The sequence below is a fragment of the Mytilus trossulus genome, chromosome 2 (assembly GCF_036588685.1).
Source record: "Mytilus trossulus isolate FHL-02 chromosome 2, PNRI_Mtr1.1.1.hap1, whole genome shotgun sequence".
NCBI lineage: Eukaryota > Metazoa > Mollusca > Bivalvia > Mytilida > Mytilidae > Mytilus > Mytilus trossulus.
In genome coordinates this window covers 87,102,673-87,125,602 of record NC_086374.1, presented here as the reverse complement: position 1 = coordinate 87,125,602, position 22,930 = coordinate 87,102,673, and the positions used below count along the sequence as shown (strand labels likewise).

General features: G+C 32.6%; 2 protein-coding genes across 2 annotated transcripts; one reads left to right on the top strand and one right to left on the bottom strand.

The window, feature by feature from the left end:
• Positions 1-3,909: 3,909 nt before the first annotated feature.
• On the top strand, positions 3,910-17,183 carry LOC134708237 (uncharacterized). Its single transcript, XM_063568622.1, has 5 exons — positions 3,910-4,360; positions 12,841-12,972; positions 13,372-13,438; positions 14,107-14,174; positions 14,871-17,183. Exons 1-5 carry the CDS (start codon positions 4,130-4,132, stop codon positions 16,611-16,613), a joined length of 2,241 nt encoding a protein of 746 aa, XP_063424692.1. The 5' UTR covers positions 3,910-4,129; the 3' UTR covers positions 16,614-17,183.
• Positions 17,184-17,940: 757 nt separating this feature from the next.
• On the bottom strand, positions 17,941-18,540 carry LOC134706072 (P2X purinoceptor 7-like). The gene has a single exon (XM_063564782.1). The coding sequence runs from the start codon at positions 18,538-18,540 to the stop codon at positions 17,941-17,943; it is 600 nt and encodes a 199-aa protein (XP_063420852.1).
• Positions 18,541-22,930: the final 4,390 nt, after the last annotated feature.

The following is a 22,930-nucleotide window of genomic DNA, read 5'->3' as shown; positions in this document are numbered from 1 at the left end:
AGGTTTCACAATTGTATGACATTATTTTTGATCTTTCAATTTTAATATGACTATATACTATATCTATTTTCTTGTTAAATTATATACTTTTCTGATGCACAAATCAGTCTTAATTTATGTATAATTGCACTTCAATAATTCCATTATTCCTATGCATATTTATTATAATGATTTGGCCTTGTATGTATGTTTCTTTTTTTATCTACTAGTAAATCACATCCGAAATGAATGACAGACGGACATATATACAAAACTTAATGAATAATTGAAATAAAGATGTTTGCGTTATAACGCAAAGGTTTGCGTTATAATGCAAAGGTTTGCGTTATATCGCAAAGGTTTGCGTTATAACGCAAAAGGTTTGCGTTATGACGCAAAGGTTTGCGTTATATCGCAAAGGTTTGCGTTATAACGCAAAAGGTTTGCGTTATAACGCAAAGGTTTGCGTTATAACGCAAAGGTTTGCGTTATATCGCAAAGGTTTGCGTTATAACGCAAACATAGGAAGAAAAATAAAAAAATAAAAATGTGTGGCGCTAATACGCTTCCGTAGATTTGCCTTCAACTGCAATTATACTGTATGGTGACGGTTATATCCGCTGCAGGTTTGTGCACCTGTCCTGTTGATTCAGGGACCTGTCGTTCAGCAGTTATCGTTTGTTGATGTGATTCATTAGTATTTTCCCGTTTGGAAATATATTTTAGATCGTTGGTTTTCCTGTTCGAATTCATCTACATCTACATAATACTTCTTAACTTCAATATGTTGAAGATTACAAGAAGGCACATACTAGGGAAACAAATTTAAACTAAACATATTTACAATAATTTCAAGAAAAAAACTTTTTTTTTTAAAATTTTTGTATATAGATAAAACATGGTTTGATTTAGCAATACATATGTGGTTTTGCACCAGACTTAAAAGCTTCTAAGTCTGGGCTACAGGCTACTTGGTATGTTAGTGAATTCCACAACCTTATTGTTCTAGGAAAAAATGAATATAAATGATAGTTTGTGGGAGAGAATGGCTGTATAAATTTATGTTCTTTGGATGGTATTAGGTATGTATTTACTGGGATGGAGACTAATTGGTGTTGAATTTTATATAGCATGGTGACGGATGCAAGATTTCTTCTTTGTTGTAATGTTGGCCATCTTAGATGTTCAAGCATGGCTGTTACACTGCTTTGATAGCTGTATTGGTTTAGTGTATACCTGGCAGCTCTTCTCTGTACCATTTCAATTTTATGTATTTGTTGTTTCTGCCAGGGGTCCCAGACGACACTACAGTATTCAATTTTTGGTCTTACGTATGTTTTGTAAGCCAGTTCTTTTGTTTTTATGCTGTTTGTTTTGACGTTTCTTTTAATAAATCTCAGTGATGCATTTGCTTTGTTCGTGATGTCATTTATATGAGAATTCCATGTCAGATCGTTTGTGATGGAAACGCCAAGATATTTTGCTTTGTTTGTTGATTTTAAAATATGATTATGTAGTGTGTATTTATAGATGATTGGTTTATGTTTTCTTGTTATGTGGATAATTTCACATTTGTCTGGGTTAAAGGACATGAGCCATTCTTGCTCCCATTGTTCCAATTTATGTAGGTCTGATTGAAGGGTGTGACAGTCATCTAATGATGAGATTGTTAGATACACAATAGTGTCATCTGCAAAGAGGCGAACATTACTTTTGAGGTTGTCTGGCATGTCATTAATGTAGATTAAGAACAGACATGGCCCGAGAACAGAGCCTTGGGGAACGCCTGACAATACAGGACAACTATTTGATGTGTGACTGTCAACCACCACTTTTTGTGATCTATGTGATAACCATGCCTCTATCCAATTTGTTGTTTTGTTATTTATTCCCATGCGTTTCAGTTTAAGAATAAGTCTTTGGTGGTCCACCTTATCAAACGCTTTTGAAAAATCCATGACAACTACGTCAGTTTGTTTACCATTTGCCATATAATCAAGTATTTGCTGTGTAAAAGTTAAAAGTTGTGTTTCACAGCTAACTTTTGATCTAAAACCATGCTGCAGTGGATATAGTGAATCGTGAATGTCTAGATGTTTCATTATGGATGATACAATTATATGTTCTAGTGATTTACTAAGGATACAGGTTAGAGAGATGGGCCTGTAGTTTTCAGGTTTAGATTTTGCTCCCTTTTTGAAAACTGGTGTAACCAAGGCCTCTCTCCAGTCGTTTGGTACTGTTCCTGTATTTACTGATGAGTTAAATAAATGAATTGTGTACAGTACTAAGTTGTGGTCCCTTATAGCTTGCTGGTTGGTCTTGGTCAAAGCCCTGTGTAAAATACCGTACTTTGACCTATGTTTGTTATTATCAGGTTGGGACTAACCCTCCCTCAGACAAGGGCATTGAAGGGGTCATTTTACCATGTTTATTGTTGTAGAAAAGAAAATAGAAATACCAATGATTTGTACAGTGCTACTTTACAAAACCTTTGACAACTTAGAATTTTTTACTCAAAAAGAGGAGAAATACATTATATTTTAAACAACTTTTCTAAAAGAGGGATGGGTCCACTTATTTTAAATAATATTAAACTGTTAAAGTAAATGTGTTAACATGGTTAAAGTCCAGGAATATTACAAAATTCTTGGACATGTTTTGACCATTTAATACCAAATATTATAGTTCTTTGGGAAAACATAAGCTCTTTTGAACTTAGTGTTTTTACAAAAAAAATATATTATAACTTATTTTGACCCCTCATAAAAGGAATATTCATAACATTAAGGGGTTGTTCTGAACCTGATTATGACTTTGATGGAGAATTGTCTCACTGTCAGTCACACATACATAGACCAGATTTAATTATTCAATTATTTCTTGTTGAACAGGGAAAAAAAACTTCATAAATTAAAGAAATGTCAAGGTACAAGTGATAAATCAAGTTTTAATGTAGTCAAAACCTACTATTTTATGTTTTAAAAAAAAATTATAGTCGCTCGCCTTAACTTTTTAAGCTTCGCCTCAAAAATTTTCAAATTAAATATTTTTTTATTAAAATTTTCAAATCGCTCGCTCGCCCCAATTTTTGGAGTCCAAAAATCCGTAGAACAAGAAATTAAATTGGTGTGGCCTTAGGTTTAACTAGCTAATTCAATTTAACAGTCTAAAACGGTCATTTTGATTTCAATATCGTTGAAAAATTCTGAAACAAAAAAAGTTAAGTCTTTTCAAAAGTTTAAGTTACTTTTAGTATTTTTCTTGTTGTATATTCATTATTCTAATGACACATTGTTAGTAAAGTTCATTTAGATTGAATAACGTCCCCAATTTTCATCGCATTAACTCGCAATTGTTGATATGAAAACGTACGTGAAAGCTTAGTCGACCTATTGTTCAGTCTTATAGTTGTGAAACTAACTACTCATGCTACTCTAGCAGTGAAGAATCAGGTGTGAAAACTTTAAAATTCGAAAGATCTGTTAGATATAAAAATAACAAGATGTGGTACAATACGACAACTCTCCACCGGAGACCACAATGACATAGAATTTATTATTTATAAACTACCATGAGCAAACACCATACCTTATAGTCAACTGTAGGAGGCCCGGGAATGGCCAAATAGTACTCCCAACAAAATTAAAACATTTGATTATTCTATTTTTTACACAAGTATTCCTCATTCCATACCAAAAGACAATTTGAAAGATTGGTCGTGCTTTGCTTTATAAAAATGGTCAACGTAGAAACACAAATCTTGTCTTCGGAAGGGATAAATCGGAGTTTGTAAAAGATCAATCTGATTCAAACAAAAAAGTACTGTGAAACTAGAATTATCTAGATTTCTAATTGACAAAATACTTGTTACGTTAAAGGACGGTTTCTGATTGACAAAATACTTGTTACGTTAAAGGGAAACTTCGCAAAAAAATGAAAATTTTATATTATGTTTATTTGATATAAATAATCATAGATTTGTTAAAATTATTGTTCAATTCTTCAAGATGAGTAATTAAAATCAAAATCAAAATCCCACTATCACTTCTCGACCTATCGCCATTTTGACGGCATCTCCGATACAAATTGTCACGTGGTGAGTATATTTGAATAAAATATCTGAATACCACAAAGCGAAAAAACAAGCATGGCATATCGTATATTCAGTATCAAAATGACTTGTCAAGCGTACGGATGTTCAACTCGGAGTTCCCATGGCATAAGCTTACACACTTTCCCAGATCCTGCAAAAAAGAAAGAGTTATACCAGACGTGGATGATTAACCTAAACCTAACACCAACCACCTTCACTCACAACAAGTTCAAGAAAGTGTGTGCAGACCATTTTGAAGCATCTTGTTTCGATGGAAATTTGATGGTAATTATGATTTTTCTCATGAATGTTTTTATTGCTATTTCTTTCCAAGCCTGGTTGAAAGATATTTTCAGATAAATGTAGTTTCAGATATTTTCAGATAAATGTAGTTTCGACATTCATGCATTAGTAACAGATTTTGTTGTTTACAAGAAGTATTTTAGTAAACGGGTTAAAAGGTCACAGACAAAAAGTCACAACAAATTTGTTGATAATTTTTGAATATATATATTATATTATTTATTATATTTATTCAATTTAAGTTTATGAACTTGTTTAAAATAATAGATATTTGATTTAATCATGCAAGGGGGTATATATTTCTTGGCACAATCATAGACATATAACACAATGAAGCCATAAAAGGTACCTTGCCACTTCGGCATTTTGATGTTATAACAATCATGTCATGTCATTTATATCAACTTGATAAATTCTGTTTAAAACTTGCTTTAAAAATAATATTTCAGAACAAACCAAAAAAGAATTAATTAATTTATACGTTTACTCGAAACTGAATTATATATGACGTTTTGTTTTGTGACTTTCTGTCGTAAATTCACAAGTTCAATCAGAGACATATATATATGTCTCTGGTTCAATGAAGTATAATTTTTTATTAGGTGCATAAAAACGTATGTGTACATAAAAAAAATAAAAATTACGTAAAACATTTAAAGGTTCATTTGCTTAAAATAATAATGGTTTAAAAATATGACTTTATTTACATGTAGTATAATTACAGATGCTGTTAAACCCCTCCCCCCCCCTTTCCCGCCTTTTCCATGTTGCCCCATAGAAAAGGTTGAAAGGGTGATGGGTAAATGGGAGCGTATGTCTTCCCCGATTCGTGTGGAAACGGAAACTTAATAGATCTTACCACCCCCTTGTTATGCTTTTTATTTGTCTACTAGGTCAACCCAGTTGCGTTTTCCTACAAGTTAAGGCTAAGCAGTTTCGGGATATAAAATGTCGACAGCTAGGGGTGCGTCTAAACACTGCTAAGGAGTCCTTAGTGCACTAAGGACTAATAACATGCCACTAAGGACTAGATGGGGTGCTGTTACATGCAATTTCCTTTCATATTATGGTAGAAAATGATATTTAATGCATAAATTTCAATTTTTGTAGAAAAATAATCATAGATGAATAAGATATTCAACATTATTTAGACACGTGCCCGTATTTCTTTGATGTGCCGAAAATCAATGAACCGTTTGACACGTGTCATATTACATAACTGATTACACGGGAATCATGGTATTTGTTGTGTTTAATGGACAAGATTGGTAAAAAAATGAATTGTTGTTGAAATACTATTAATGTGTTTTTTTCAGAATGAAGAAGTATTTTTTCTCAAGTGTATTGAAGGTTTTTTTAATTTGATGTTCATATATTAATAAATGACAGAATACGGGCGACGACGGACATGCGTTCGAACAGGTATGGAGCCGAAACACATTATTTTGTTTCTTGTGGTGCACTTTTCAAAATTTATTATTTAGACGTTAAGCAATGTATTACTGGACAACACGTAATCAATAAGTTAATAAACTTTTTACTACATGCAACCACCCTTGTGCGTTTGCTATGGTACTTTTTCAAAATTTTATCCTTTTTTTTAAATTTACATATGAAGACGTTTGAGCAATGTATTTGAGAACAAAAAAAATCCATCTGATAAAAAATATTTACTACATGTAACCAAAATTATTTAATGCAAGCTACAAGTAAACAGACGGATTTAGACAGAAATCATGTTTTTGTGCGTATGCTATGGTTCATTTTCAAATTTTATTATCATATGAAGAACACGTTTGAGCAATTTATTTCTGGACAAAAACGAGTTCAATACGATAATAAATTTTTGCAACCAATATAAAAAAAATGATGTGGTAGGGTTGGTGATGAGACAACTATTCACAAGAGACAAAATGACACAGAAATTAATAACTTTAAGTTACCTATACGGCCTTCAACAGTGAGTAATTTTTACAAAGCACTCTCAACATTATATCTTTAACTTTAAATTAACAAATGCAGGAAATTATTCGTAAATAATGTACTAAACACTGTGGAACATTTTGAAAAAAAATTCTCTTTCATATATTAGAAATAAAACCTAATCTGACTAAAATTCGTAAAATGATTATTTTAAACTTCTTTTCCTTTTAGAAGAAAAGAAAAAAAATGTCAAACAATTTCAAATTAATAAGTACCGCCTTTGTAAACTGATATCAAACTGGTTGAAAACTAGTGGTTTTGATAAATCACAAGGACGCCACATGATTTTTTATCAATTCAATCGTTTTTCGTACTAGTACGCAAAAAGCAGTAATAGAAAGTGGACAAATAAAAATCATAATTTATAGGTGTTTTTTTCGGAATTTACTCATGTTTTAGTGAAGCCACTCGTAACGCATCTTTGTCGGAATTAAAATAAAAACAAAAAAGTTATAAATATATATATTCATTTTGTCTTCATGTCTCTTACATAAACATTTTAACAAGCTGACCACACTCTTACTTATTAGTTGGCGCACATCAACATTAAAACCTATGGCAAATAACTATGTCGGGGAAATAAATGAAACAAAAGCAAAATTATTTGTCCTTTTAATCATTTTAACTTTTAAATAAGAACAACCAGAGACATATAATACAAGAGATTGGCAACTCGGCGAAATCCCGTGATTTCACTCGGCCAGATTTAAATCTCACGAGATTTCTGTGGTTAATAGAGTCTTTATCAAAGTATTAAAGGTGCTCGAAGAAATGGTGAAGTTGAAGCATGAATTAACTGTTTCAGTGTAAATTTAACATAATTAATTGAATAATTTTAGTTCCGACATACGTAATTATGTATTTCAATGTCATTTTAATTTTGATTATTTGTATTATTGAAAAAGAGACATTATTTGATATTGTATTAAAAATACGATATTAAATAATTAATACGTAATAAATTTTATGTCTTGGATCAGAGTTAATTTCATTTGATTGTTTCATAATGGGTTTCTATTAAATATACACCTGTCTCGGAGACATAATGTCACAGTGTGACATGTATATTCGGCTTGAATTATCCGATGGTCAGGTAAATCACAACCTGTTAAAATGAGTTTTATTTGACACCTGGTACACACGAAGTAGTTACACCACAGGTGTACACACTAATTCCCAAAATATTATTTACAAATTATAAATTAAATAATGTGTAGAAAAAAAAACTTAATTTGTTTGATAAATATCGTTTATCATGATACACTTTGTCTTATATTTATAATTTGTATAGATCATTAAAAAATGATTACTTCCTTGGTTCATTATTAATTTGGCTTGTATTGGGTTGATTTTTTATGATTGTCTGTAAATTGTTTTCTAATTGTGTTTTTCGAAATATTATGAGCTTGCATTCAGTTGTTTTTATGATTGTCGGTAAATTTATGGTTTCTCCTTTTCACGGATTGTGTATTTAGTTAGGACTTACATTTAATGATCATTTAATAGAAAATTGCAATATAAGTCTCACTTTTGACCTCGAATATAAAGGGATTAACCATATTGTAAGCGTAATGCACATGTTTACCTTCTTTTTTTTACTTTTAGACTAGTTAAAATCTCCTTTTAATTTTGAAACAGACATGGACATGTGTGAATATTTAAACATCATTTTGACTTGATTGCCCCTTTTTGTTTACTTTATACAAACTGCACGAAAATGTGTCTTCCTTTGTTGTTGGTCCGGCTGATTTAATTGATGCTTGCTTAACGTCCAGTGGCAAATATTTCAATTTTTGTTGTTGTTGATCAGGTTGATTTAATTGATGTTTGCTTAACGTCAAGTGGCAAATATTTAATATTTTTTTTAACATATTGATGAGCGAGTGTATGCCATTCATTTTTTTTTTGTACAGTATATGCAATATAATGTCTCACTCTCCACAAGAAACCAAATGATACAGACATCAACATTTTAAGGTGACCAAAAGGCTCTAAGCAATGTGTAAAATTCATATTGCACTGTCAACTATACAAGGTCTATTTAAGAAAAAGGTTTAACACATCAAACAAGTAAACTCACTGTCTTATTTATGAACAAAATAATAAGAAAAAATTCCAAATATGATATATACAGCAACACACCCGTGAATTACAGTCAGACTGAGAATCAGAACATGTACGTGTATTTATGTATACAATATATCTAGAATATCACTATACATTATTCCATCCTTTTTCAATAACTAAACCAAAATGTGAGAGAACAAAAACAATTCCAGGTATAAATAATATTTTTATTATCAAACATTTATTCATAATGTTACTGTCAATGATAACTGAGAGTTTTATGATCATTTCCCTGCAACTGATCAGGTACAGTTTAACTATGCAAATTTCGGTACCTGTACGGCTAAGGATATATACATGTATCAGCGATGGTAACTTGTAATAAATTGCATACAGTGAAAGGGAGATGGCAAGATTCTTCATCTTTATTGTGTGTCTCATTGACTGCAAATATCTCAATTTCTTGTGCAATCAGTTGCTCTGTGCCTCTCACTGGTGCTAGAAAAAAGAAACAGCATGACAATCAAATTTAAGCGTTCATATTTTTTTCATTCTCTTTCCATCTTCAGTGTGGATTGAAACTGGAACAGATGTCTCCTCCATACTGGTACCAACAGCTGTTCATGGTCGAGGATTACTCTCTTTTTAACTCCATTTGTTAATTTCTACATCTTTTCCTCTTTGGCATTCTAAATAAAAAAAAGAGATAGAGTTGAATAGACTATTTGTCTTACTTGTAAACTTTACTTCCTACATGTATGTCATACAACATTCTGCCGGTTTTTATTATGCTAAATCAGAGAAAATTAGTAGAATAAAAAATCACAAGACAAAAAAAAATCCGAAATAATCTTTTGATAATTGTTTGTATATATGAGAGAAATATCTTTAAAACATATATTCATATTAAAGTTACGAAATGTGTTATTATATTTGAAAAATGAAGATTTATTAAATTTTGATAATACATGTACAAAAGAAAGACTTATTGGCACCATGAAGCCATTTAAGTGCCAAACCAGTTTGACATTTTGTTTTTTGTAACAATTATTTGATCATCTTTGATATGTTGTGATAATTTTTGGTTTGTATACAAAAGTTCAAGAATAGAAATAAGTATTTTTTGTTCAAGGAAAATAATCAGAAAAAATGAATTGTGACTTTTTGTCCTGTGACTTTCTGGCACTGTCCTTCATTCATACAAAAGAGTATCGGAATAACGGCATATTTGAAATCAGAGAAGTAAGGACAAGAGGAAACATCTTATCAAAATATTAAGATTGGAGAATGATGGGATGCTAAAATAAATGAAGAATAGAGAATGATGGGGAAAATTTACAAAGAAAAGAGAAATAAATTGGGAATGTCTACATGTCCATGGTAATAAAATATATGCCCCGCTGATCTTATTTTAACAAGAAAACATTTGGAATAAATACAGGCTCATTAAAATGCATATTTATTCTATAATTTCTAAGTTTTATGAAAAAAGGTAAGTCCCGCATAGCCGGGTTTGGGTCTCAATGTGAACAAAATAAATCACCTTTGATGGTATTTTATGAAAACACTATTTAATCAAAGTATACGAAAATAGTATCATTTTAACAAGATAACAATCGGGAAAAGAATAACACTATGGAATTGCATTTATAATCGTAAGTTTCTAAGTTTTATGAAAAAAAGGTAGTTCTCGCATAGCTGGATTTGAGTATTAATGTGAAAAATAAATAAATCACCTTTGATGGTATTTTATGAAAACACTATTTGATCAAAATAAACGAAAATAGTATCATTTTAACGGGATAAGAATCGGGAGTAGAATAACACTATAAAATTGCATATATTATCGTAAGTTTCTAAGTTTTATGAAAATAAAATGGTGGGCCACACCGGTTCTACAGCATTGAAAGAGGGGAAGCTGAATGGACCGAATTTAAATAGGTCTGCATTGGATTATTATCATCATCTAAGCACATTATAGTATAAACAAATCGGTGGAACTAGTTAGATGTATCTTTTGAATATACTTACATGCTTAAGTTGTGAAAGCAATTGACATAAACGAGAAAACAAATCTGTAAGGGTATCGTCTCACTTTACAACAATGGCGGAATTTTCTCATCTCGATCCTCCTTCATCCCAGGTCACATCATAATCCCAAGCACTTCCGGTGGCCAAGTGATTTCATTGGCCGTTATATAGACTCTACTACGAGTTGCCAATCTCTTGTATTATATGTCTCTGGAACAACCCATTTTATTATGATAATCAAGTATTAATCTTTTCGATACAATTGTCAATTTCTTAAATTAAAGAATATATGATTGTTTAATCAGTTGTTATATTATTTGGCACGTGTCAATCGGTTCATTGATTTTCGGTATATCAAAGAAAAATGGGCACGTGCCTAGAAAATGTTGAATATCTTTTTTATTTATGATTATTTTTCTATAAAATTTGAAATTTATGCATTAAATATCAATCTTTAACAGAATATGCAAAAATAACACGTATAACAGTAGTCCTTCTAGTCCTTAGTGGCATTGTATAGTCCTTAGTGCACTAAGGAGTCCTTAGCAGTGTTTAGACGTACCGGACAGCTAGGCTAACGAAATTTTTAATGATTTATGGTCAATCGTAGGAGTAATTTTTCTTACTATATTTATGATAGGAATACATCTAGTGGGTGGACACTAATTTGGAAGTTGTTAAAGCATATAATTATTCTAATGATTTTTTCGAAAATACTATGCCAAAAAAGTCTTTTATCTGTAATAGATTTTATTCATTTCGGGAACTTTACTCTAATATGAAAACCGACGATCTTTTGAATTATTGCCAGAGGTCGTGTAATAGTGTCACATTCAGGTATTCTAGATACTTCCTGCCGGCTAATAAACTGGTGACATTACACAATTCCGGACCCAGCTGTTTTACCCAGGTGTGCACAGGTAAAAGTGCCATCAAAAATATAGTCAGGTGTATTATACATCCTGTTAACAATGTATGCCCCTAACATGATTGAAATACACAAATCCGTCCAAATATGATTTTAAGAGTTTAAAATTTATATCCACAGGCTGAATAATTCTGACATGTGCAAAGACAGAAACAATAACACCGTAAATTAATAATGTTGACTTCGGCTTCAAAATTAAAGTGTAGAAGATTATCTAGTACTGTACACGTACCATGTAAAATGATTTCTTTTTGAATTTTCAATTGTACAAGAGATTTACTTTTCGGGATGGATCCAGTCACATTAAAAAGGAGGGTTCCAACTACATGTCTCACTTCAAATGCATTGATCGGCCTTAAAACAAGGGGGAGGGGGTCCAACCCCGAAACCACACCCTCTGGATCCGCAAATGCTTTTGTACACAATAACTTTCATTATGTTTTGTCAGATTGTTTTATTTGCTTATCAAATGTTAAATTTAAGTTATGGTCTTGAGTTGTAATGAATAATTTAAGAAAAAGAAAACTTCACCATTGTACAACATTGTTTGGAGTAAATCCTAGAGAATTTAACCGAGAATTAGGGATGACTATCTTATACTTTCTTGTCCTATTTCCGATATAAGCGGGCGCATTTACGAAATATTACTTAGGAAATTTGCGTTTACTTGTATGTGAAGAGACAAGCATGCGCAATTATGACACGAAGATGATACTTAGTTTGTGGTTGTCTCTAGATACGGTATTCGTTTGTCTTTCTGTACATGTACATTCAATATTTCAAATGAGTTGTCATTTTTTCAATATAAGATTTTCACAACACTAAAACACACCCGCGAAATCGGTGGGCATTTCCAGCTTTTAAGCTGTTTTAGGATGATTTATTGAAAAAAGATTTTATGTCTGTAATAAAGGATATATCAGAAGCTTTCTTCCTTTTTGCCAAAGTCCGTTATTTGTTTCCTTTTCTGTTAAATTACATTATTTTCGCGTTTCTGACATGAGACTTACTCTTCCCCTTTTCTACAATTCATTTCTTGGTAAAAGTCAAATTATAGTAAAAATTTTGCACCGCTTCAAACATGGAATAAATGTAACTGCTTATAGACCACGAACAGAGTGAATTAATTGTGGTCTGAAGCCTTCGCCCCGTTGTTCTATGAACATGCAAATATTTTATAAATAATATCACTGCTATAATTATATTTCGTATGTGACTTTTTGTCCTCCGATCTTGTTTCTGTGATACAGTCATTACAAAGGGATACCTACATTGTGCCTATTCCCATTTGTGCAAACCCGTTTTCATCCCATCATGCAGTATACTATGACTTTCCATACAATTTTTTACGTAATTTTTTTGAGTGCTAAGACTGATAACAGCGACATAATCATGTGGCAGAAGTGATAATATTGAGACAAAGTAACTAATGAATAACCTTTTCATATTTCAGGGCAGGTTAATAGGCTTCACACCTAGACATCGAAGACTGAAGTCAGATGCAGTACCAACACTGTTCGCATACAACCAAGGCTTGAGAGATGATGACAGTAATTCACACACAAGAAAAAGAGTGTTGCTTGAGGTAAAAATTTCTCCATGTTCAAATCTTTCCTACTGTTAAATGAATGTGATGTTGGCAGATCAAAAATAAATATTTTAAAGGAAGAGGATTACAATAAAAGCTTTAAATAATTATAAATAACATTTAAAATAGAAATGTTTTAAATAATTCTAGCGTTAAAACACAATATTATACTTCCAGACTATTCCAGTACATTTTGAATTTGGTAAAAAGAGTCTCATTGACAATCATACAACATTCCTATTTATATGAAGCAATTTCCAAGTTTTAAAGGTTTGACTACATACCCCGGTTTGAACAGTAGAACATACTTGTCTCATTTGAAAAAATGCCAATTTTGGTCTTACTCTTTGTTCATCTTTTATCATTGCCTTATAATGTTCTACTTTATTCCAACAGATACCACTACCAATTGCCAATGGGGTCAATGATAACAGAGGGAATTCAGTCATGACAGAAAGTAAAGGTATTTATTAACATATTTATTCCAAACGAAAATCTCCGGGAACTATAGACTTGCCTGCACGTCTAACTAAAAAGAAGAAGAAATATTCTTATTTATTATTTTCATAATTTAAAACAACTTAACTTATTAAACCACAGGTTGTGATAACAAAGTCTCCGAAATCGGAGGCAAATTTCGGTTGGGGGGGGGGGGGGGGTGCAGGCCCCTTTAGAAATCACTGAAGCGTGACTGGAGCGGGGCTCCTCTTGGTCAGTGGACCTCCCTTATGAAAATTTCTAGATCCGCCAGTGGAAATGAAGCTGGGAGACACAACATGATACATGTGTCTTCTTTTTGCAAGAAAAGAAAAAAAACGAACCTAGACTCGAGTCGATAAAGTTCTTGTGTGTTCTCGCTGTGTTCATCATAATACCGTCATTCTATATATTCCATTTCTGTTTCTGCATTTCATACTTCGAGTTTAACTACCTTATTATGTTTTCCTTTAATCTGCAGTCACGTTTTTCACATGCATTAAATATTTGCCACTGGACTCGGGGCAACTAACAACTAGTTATCAATCCGCCGAACGAATTCCAGTAATGTTTATTTTGTTGTAGGTGTAATTTTTAAGGGAATTTCAAATGTTAAATGTTGTCTTGGAACTTATTTTGATAAAATTATTTCAGAAAACAACATTCCACAGAAAAAAACTAAACATGCTGTAAAAGCTGTAGAGGAAAAAGTCAATGTATTGGTAAGTATTCTTAGCTTTTTTTTTGTTATTTCACCAGTTAAATTGGCCATTCCATAGAGTTTATGGTAAAAGATAGTCAGTAAGTTTTTTTTATTGGAATTTGATTCTTCTAACTTCTGTAAATCCTGACATCTTTATGCGTCAATATAATATAGGTCATATGCCTCATACAAATTAATGCTAGTCTACAAATACTGAATGAACTATGATATATAAAGAACAAGTAACATTTATGATTCGATAAAGTAAGCTCCTTTCTTGGTACTGAGTGTGCAATCCTGTTATATATAAAACCAATTGAGTTCATATTCAACTTAGGGGTTCTCAACAATTTGACTGAAATAGATTCGGTTTATTTAAGTTTCTTTGTATTTTTATTAGTATTTCCGTCATTGAAAGTGTGAAAAAAGTGTTATGCATATCAGTATTATATTTGTTTAAATCTGTACCTCAAGGCTCTCTTCAAGTTGAATTATATTATATATATATATAACTGAGATTATTGATGTGGTATAATTGCCAATGCGACAACTGATCACAAGCTACCAAGTGACATAGAAATTAACTACTATGGATCACCATACGGCCTTCAACAATGGGTAAACCAATATTGCATGTCAACTTAAACGCTTCGTAATGAAAAATAATTCCAAGGAGTATGGTCATTTTATTTTATATCCTCCATTTTCTTTACAGTCGAAACCCTTAATGGTTGACGTCGGGGTTCAGACATTACCACAACTTCAAACTGACACTGATTTCGGTACCTCAATGACAAACCACAGCTACCTACAGGTCCCTATCTCTTCAACACAACCACTTGACACAGCATTCATTAGTTCGCCTCAGAAAGACCAGGATGCATCTGATGCATCCACGCCTACACCAACATCCAGCCCCGAGAAACCCGACAGCGATCTATCCTATGTACCAAGCGACGAATCCCGGGACTCAAATCAGTCATCATCTTCAGACTCCATGCAACACATCACCACAGAACCTAAGGTTATTGCGTTTGAGAGCTGCCTGAAGTCATTGTTTGGACGAGTGATTTGCACAGATTGTGGAGAACCAATTGCTGCTGACGCATCCGAGATCATATACAACGGTACTGCAATGAAAGTTAAGTTCCTATGTATGAAAGGTCACCAAACTTCGTGGGAGTCACAACCATTGGTCAACAATAAACCTGCAGGTAATTTGATGGTGGCTACAGCTGTTATCCTGTCTGGTGAAACCTTTGCAAGACTATCTCACTTTGCCGAAATACTATCACTAAAGTTTATTGGATCAACCCAATTTTACAGTTTGCAGAAAGACATCGCCATCCCTGCCATTGACCGCTACTACACCATGCAAAGAGATGTCATTCTACAGCAGCTACATGGTAAACAGCTCATTCTTGGTGGAGATGGACGCTGTGACAGTCCAGGCTTTTCAGCCAAGTATTGTACGTACACATTCATGGATTCAGCCACCGGCGTCATACCAGACTTTAGCTTAGTCCAAGTTTCTGAAACCACGTCGTCAAACAAGATGGAACTCATAGGATTTCAGAGGTCCCTTGCAAGCATTGAGGCTGCAGATCTTACAGTTGGAGTCGTTGTTACAGACAGACATGTCCAGATCCGCAAAGCCATGGCAACAGACCACAGTGACAAGAACCATCAGTTTGACGTTTGGCATTTATCAAAATCGATTAAGAAGAAGATCTTAGCCATAAAGCCAAAGAAGCTGCTGAATGAGGTGAAGCCATGGATCCCCTCCATCTGTAACCACATTTGGTACTGTTCCCGACAATCCGATGGTGATTCTGATAAACTTGAAGAGACATGGAGAAGCCTTCTTTGTCATATTTCGAATAGGCACACCTTTCCTGGGAAGATTGTGACACGATGTGGACACCCCCCACTAAGCCCTGATGATATAAGGAAAAAGAAATGGTTGAATCAAGACAGCCAAGCATATGCAGCATTAGAGAAGGTCGTCACAGACAAGCTAATTCTACGGGACATACGTCAACTAGATCTTTTTTGCCACACAGGAGCATTGGAAACATATCACTCCATGATGCTGAAATACTGTCCTAAGCGACTCGAGTTTGAATACGCATCAATGGTTGCCCGTACTCAGTTGGCAGTGGTAGACAACAATGTAAACATCGGGAGAAACCAAAAGACCGATGCCAATGGCAAACTGTCCTTCGCAACCCGATGTCCCAAGAGCACTGGAAGGTGGACGGCCCGCAAAATATACGAGAAGAAGGATTACGATTTCAAAGCCGATATATTGCAGTTTGCAGTCACCAGCCAACAGGAGGGTCCCAACAGGAAAACAGTTCACCAGCTAAAGTCACTATCACTGCCCGTAAACATAAGCAAGGACCCTGCACCGTGTAAGGAAGACCTAATTGACGATCACAGATCTCGCTTTTCTTGATTGAATATCTAAAATTGACAGTATGTTGAGTGTGGTATGCATTAATTGGTCTTTTAAATATATATGTATAAGCAAGTTTAAAAGAGAAAAAGGAGTGATAGTTGGCATCCTTAATTAGATAGATCAAGAGAGGTAGATGGAAGAAAGATGCAAGCCGAAAATGTTTGAATTAATTTCCGTTTGTAATATCTATATTTTAATCATGACGTGTAGCAAATCGTAATTTGTTGATTTATTGGAGTACGCTTCTGGATAGTACTGCAAAGTCCGTATACAAATATATATTCATGTATAAAAAAAAGTCAGGGAAGTAGTGAACAAAGGCTTTGTAAAATGAGACGAAATCGAGCGAGTCAGAGAGTAAAAAGAAGCAAAATGAAGCCTTTGTGAGATACTTGTATTTACCGTTTGTAGTATTTTTATTTGAATCGTGTATAGTATTATAATTCGTTGATTTATAAATGTTAGGTTTCTGCATCGTATAAAGTTATAATGTAACATGAATGATTAGTATTGTGTTTATTTGTTAAATTTTGTTATTTTGTTAGTGATTGTGTCAAAAAAAATAAACCTGTATGAAGTACTTCAAACTCTGTTGTCTATCCAAAACGTGTAAGCAGTATAGCAACCATAAACGATATAATTACAAACATTTAGATATAAAAAAAGAAGATGTGGTATGATTGCCAAATGAGATAACTCTCCACAAGAGACCAAATAACACAAAAATTAGTAGCTACAGGTCACCGTACGGCCTTCAACAATGAAATGCCTAATCAGCTGAAAAAGACCACAAATATGAAGAATAAAAAAGTCCAACGATAAATATCGGCCTAACCAATGAACAAAAAAAGACAGAGTGGAATGTTCTCTTACAAACTTGTTGCATTGTGTAGTAGCATGATACATTTCCAATGTTCAGTTTCAAGGTCTTGTTTGTAAAAAAGCAGAAGGTACCAAAACGGGAAGTCATATTTAGTATTAAAAACACACTGACAACGTCATAATAAAACATAACCAATAAACGATCAAAAGACAAAAAAAATACCCAGATAAAAAACAGATCATCGGAAACTGGTTTAGGTTGCCCAACAAGAATCCCACCAACATCTCGGGAGGATCTCGTGTCAAATGATATCAACGCTCCGTGGTACTGTGGTATACCAAACCTTCATGTTAATATATACAACAAGCAACTCTATAAAATTAGACCTCAAAATCAAAATTAAATAGTTCATAAATAGGTTTATTAATACACAAATAATGAAATGAATCTGAAACATTCTGTGAAAAATTGTATTGGTTAATCGTGAAAATGATTTTAGAACTATTCAGAGTCTGAAGTGTCACTTTCACATTCTTTGAATCCTTCGTATACCCCATCCAACGATGGAAACTCTTTTCTAATGACATTAACTACACAAGCCGGTAGGGTTATTCTGTGTTTCTTGCCAAGTGGTTGACCTTTCCTGACCCAACACACAAACTGACGATAAGCCATAAGCCTGCTTTGTCTGTTAGTAAGTTTGTCTGGAGCTCTCCCTCTATGGCGCTTGTATCTCAGGAAACTTATGTAGCTTGTTTCAAGAACAACGGGGTTTAGACAAACTATTCTAAAATCTGTATTTTCAGTGACACATTCACCCAAATTCATTTTTTCTTCTAATAGCGTAAATTCGTGGCAGCAGAAACACTCGGCCGGCAATGGCATGACAATACAGTTTTTACATGAACACCAATTGGTGTCAAACTTGCGAGGATTATTTATAATATCCTGTTGTCTAGAAGTTTCTTCAGCTTCAATTTGTTGGAGTTCTTCTTCAGTGTACTCCGGTTCTAATATGTACCCAAATTGACCACACTCGTCAAAATTTGTCTCACTTTGGGAGCTGGATACATCAGAACTTTCACTCTCTGAACTAGACATTTTGGCTTATAGTATAGATTTATTAAAAAGGCTTATATATCAAACTTTTTTCTTTTTACAAAAACAACCACGCTCCAATCATAAGAAAACAAGGGATTGAGAAAAAGTTAATTGATTAAGTTAATTCGACGTCTTTTGATCTTGGCTAAATATTGGTAGAAGTTAAAAGTTAGATTAGCTTGTGTATTTATAACAAACAAATCTCTGGGTATTGATGTTAGATTTTGAAGGCCTCAGGGTTGAAACCATACACTGATTGAAATAAAATAGAAAGCTCATTTCAAAATTTAATCACAAAGAATTAAAAAAAAATCGTTCTTATTCAATTCCGTTCCAATATGACAAAGTGACTTTTCAATTTTCTGTCAACATTTTTGATATTCTCGTTCAAATAGCTGAAGAATTAGTATGTGGTGAGAATTAAATTATTTTGATAAGGACGTTTCTTCCTGAATATTTCGCTTTGAACGACCCAATTATATAACTTCAGTTGGTAATTACTATCTATTTCAAAAATTGAAGGTCACCGATTCTTATTTTTTTTTTAATTCATTTACTCGTGTTTATAAGGACATCATTATTTATAACTTTATTCAATTAAATTAATTAAAATTATTTCTTATTTTTTAACCAGAAATATTCAGCGTTAATAATATATTTAATTAAACTGAGCTCATGGAAAATATTAAGATTCCCCCATTTATCATTCATACGAAATGTTGTTCACACCTAGAAAAGTGAACCGTGACGGCTTAAATTCACCGAGTAAAGATCAAAAGATACAAAATGTTAATCTTTTAATTAACTTGAATTTAACCACGCATTCAACAGGTAGAAACTTTATGTATGTGTTAAAGTACAATACACATTGTATTTGCGGGCCGTATTTGCACACTATGTAAATGTACTAGCAGCACATATTTACTAGACTGACGTAAAAGGTAAAAAGTACAAACATGCATTTTTAAAAACCTTTCATTTATATATGTTTGTTCAAAATATTCGGAAAAAAAAAATCATAAAAAATATTTTATACGATTTACTTGTTTCACTATAATCATTACAGAAAATATTAAAATATAAATCGTACATTCTAATTTCAAGATGAGCGCTGTTCCATCTTTATTATTAGTTGGTTAATAGCTACACCAAACGTCGTCGATGCGCTTTAAATAGAGTTATAAGATGATTAACGATTAAGATTTAAAATGAGATTATTTTCACTCCCGGCATGCTGAAAGACTTAAACTACGTCACATAAGTCAGGAAGTTTGAAGAAATAAAATTAATAATTCTTAATTTTCTCCTTTATTAGATTTCATATCAAAATAAAACTTGGTGAATATGTTTTTTATGGTATTAAGAACATAATAAGATGAAAAGTGAAAAATCGCGAATTATCCCTGTACGGTTTCTGATTGACAAAATACTTGTTACGTTAAAGGACGTTTTTTTTTAACAAACAATGCTGGACATTCATGGGAACCAACTGTGCTAATCTTCATACCGACAGGGTCCTCTATTCACATGATAATATCTTTATTAGAATATAGAAACTTCACATTCCTCTATTAAGATGAGTCCTCTCACTAAACAATTTAAATTATGATGACTATGTTAAACGTTAAAATTGGCTATGTTGAACGTATCTTTCCCATCGAACTTAGAATAAAGGACACACCATATACAATTTAATCTGACTAAAATTTTAAATACCATATAGAACTTTGAAATGAGGGTAAACTTTACGACAAAATAGATGATTTTAGCTTTTAAAACTGTAAAATTTCCACGTCGATTTAGCAACATTCAAGTAGCACCTGCAAATGGAGTATATATATCTTAGTAAACACGATATCACAGAGCTAGCAATTCCTACCATGACTTGCTGCTCACAATATAAGAAGCTATTGAACCAAGAGATCGAAATTGGTTAACTTCAAACCAACCCTTATTAATTTTTAGGGACGCCGTCATGAGTTAGTTTGCCGGTTGTGGATTATTCGCTTCACAGATGACGACGGATAGGTTCCACTTCTTGTAACAACCCCCCCCCCCCCCCCCAAAAAAAAAAAAGACATCTTGTCCTCCATTGTGACTGTTTACACTTCTGAAGCCCCTGAGATCACCTAAACGGTTTTGGTAGGATTCGGGCTACTCAGTCTTCAGTTTTCTATGATCTGTTTGTTTTTCGTCTTTTTTTGTTTGTGCACTGGAATTATCAGCTTGTTTTCATCTTATGATAACTATAATCTTCTTCCCTTTCATGAATGTGACCTACCGAATAAGACTATTTACCCGATTTGTTATAACATGAACAACACGACGGTGCCACATGTGGAGCAGGCTCTGCTTACCCTTCCGCAGCACCAGAGATCACCCCTAGTTTTTTGGTTGGGTTCGAGTTTGACTGTCCCTCTGGAATCTTTCGTCCCTCTTTAATGAGTTTGAATATCCTTTTGGTATCATCTCGCCTCGAATATGTTACTACTATAGTTTTCTCTTAACATTTTCAACAAAACTTTGCATTTGTTATACGAAATACAATATTGCGTAATAAAAACATTTTGTGATAATTTCATCAACTGTTTTGGAAGAAAACTCATTAGCTCTTTAGCATGGATTCTCATTGTTTTAATCATATTTTACATAAAAATGCTATATTATGCCATATTATCAAAGATGTAATATTTCAGGACAAGAACGAATGTACTTAGAATCATTTCAGTGAATGCAAAAAGACCATTGCTTGCACTCTCAAAAAATATCAAATGACGATTTAAAATCACATTGTGTCTCAATACTTCTCTTACATAGGCCCATATGTATCAATCTTAACAGTTTCAAGTGGTAGAGGTCACTTTCGCCATCTTGGATTGTAAATAACAGATAATCTAATGTCCAGATTTTTCAATCAAATTAGCAAAATTTGGTTAGGAATGCAGATAACTAAAATGATTTTTCTTTTAAAAGAACAAATTTATAATATTATAAGTAATAAGCATTACTATTTTTTAAAGCTTAGATGTTTTTGCTTTATTTTATTTTTTAAATTGGTATTTTGAAGGGAGGTTACTCCGAAACAGTGCATTTAAAAAAAATGAAATCTACATGAAACTTTGTTTTATTTGTATTTTAGACGGGAAAATTGTGCGGTGAACGTATATTTTTTTTAATATTCGCAAAAAATCTTCTAAAAGCGTTCTTCTATTAACTTATTTTACAACTCTATCATTTAGTTTAGCTTTTAATCACATAATAATGTTTTTCCTGTATAATCCATACAAATATGTCATTTTATCACAACCTGTAGCTTGAGAAAATGCTCGATGAACTATGATTTTTGATTTACCACCTTAATTAATATTGTTGTTTTCATTTTGTTTACTACAGTATTTAGATTTTTATACTTTACTGTATACATGTACTTCATCGATAAAGTGTGTAAGTCCCTTCGACTAGAAAACACTTTTTATCTGCGTCTTTCTCAATTACTATTAACAACAATATCTTTTTTGAATACTTAATGCAGTATTTTTGTATAATTTTTTATGCACAATACACGCACACTTGAATTACCTTGAGAAGTGAAATCAAAACAATGTGAATTAACAATAAGGATGTTGACAACATTTTTAGTACTTTTTGTTATGCGTATGTTTAAACGAACATAAATTGAATATCTGCACCAAGGTCAAGAACGAGAACAAGGTTTGGGTAAGACGTGATGACTAAAAAGTTATGAAACCCTCAAATACAACAATGTTACAATGTTTTTGTTTTTCAATCGTTGAAGAAGTTTTAAGGTGGTACCCAACATTTTCACTAAAATTGATTTGGCTCGTTTATTTTTTTATAAAATTTGGACAAAGTATTTACTTTGACCCTTTAAAAAAAATATGTAAAAATTTCAAAAATTTTGAACCTTCCGTTTTGTCAGAAAAAAATACACTGTTTTATAGCAGTTTGACAAAAACCAGATAATTGAGAAGCTTAATATTACTTTTACAACACAACGTTATTAAAACATTTAGTTGACTTTACAGAGTTATCTCACTGTAGTGTTAGGTACCACATTAAACTAACCTTGATGTAAATCATACGAGAACCAGTAACAGTCTTATTTATCCGTTGCCATGAGAAACATGTTTCAAATTAAAATTTAGCATTAGGGTACTAAAATTTACGAAATTGTTGATAACTAGATGTGTGTCAATTATAAATCTTCTAGTGTGTGATCCCTTAATTCTTAACCAAATTTACCAAGATATATAGTAAGTAAAAATATCACGGCTGTTTTCGAATAAGGAACAGGATCTGCTAAATCTTCAGGATCATTTGAGATCACCCACGGTTTTTTGTAAGGTTCATATTACTCAGTCTTTATCTT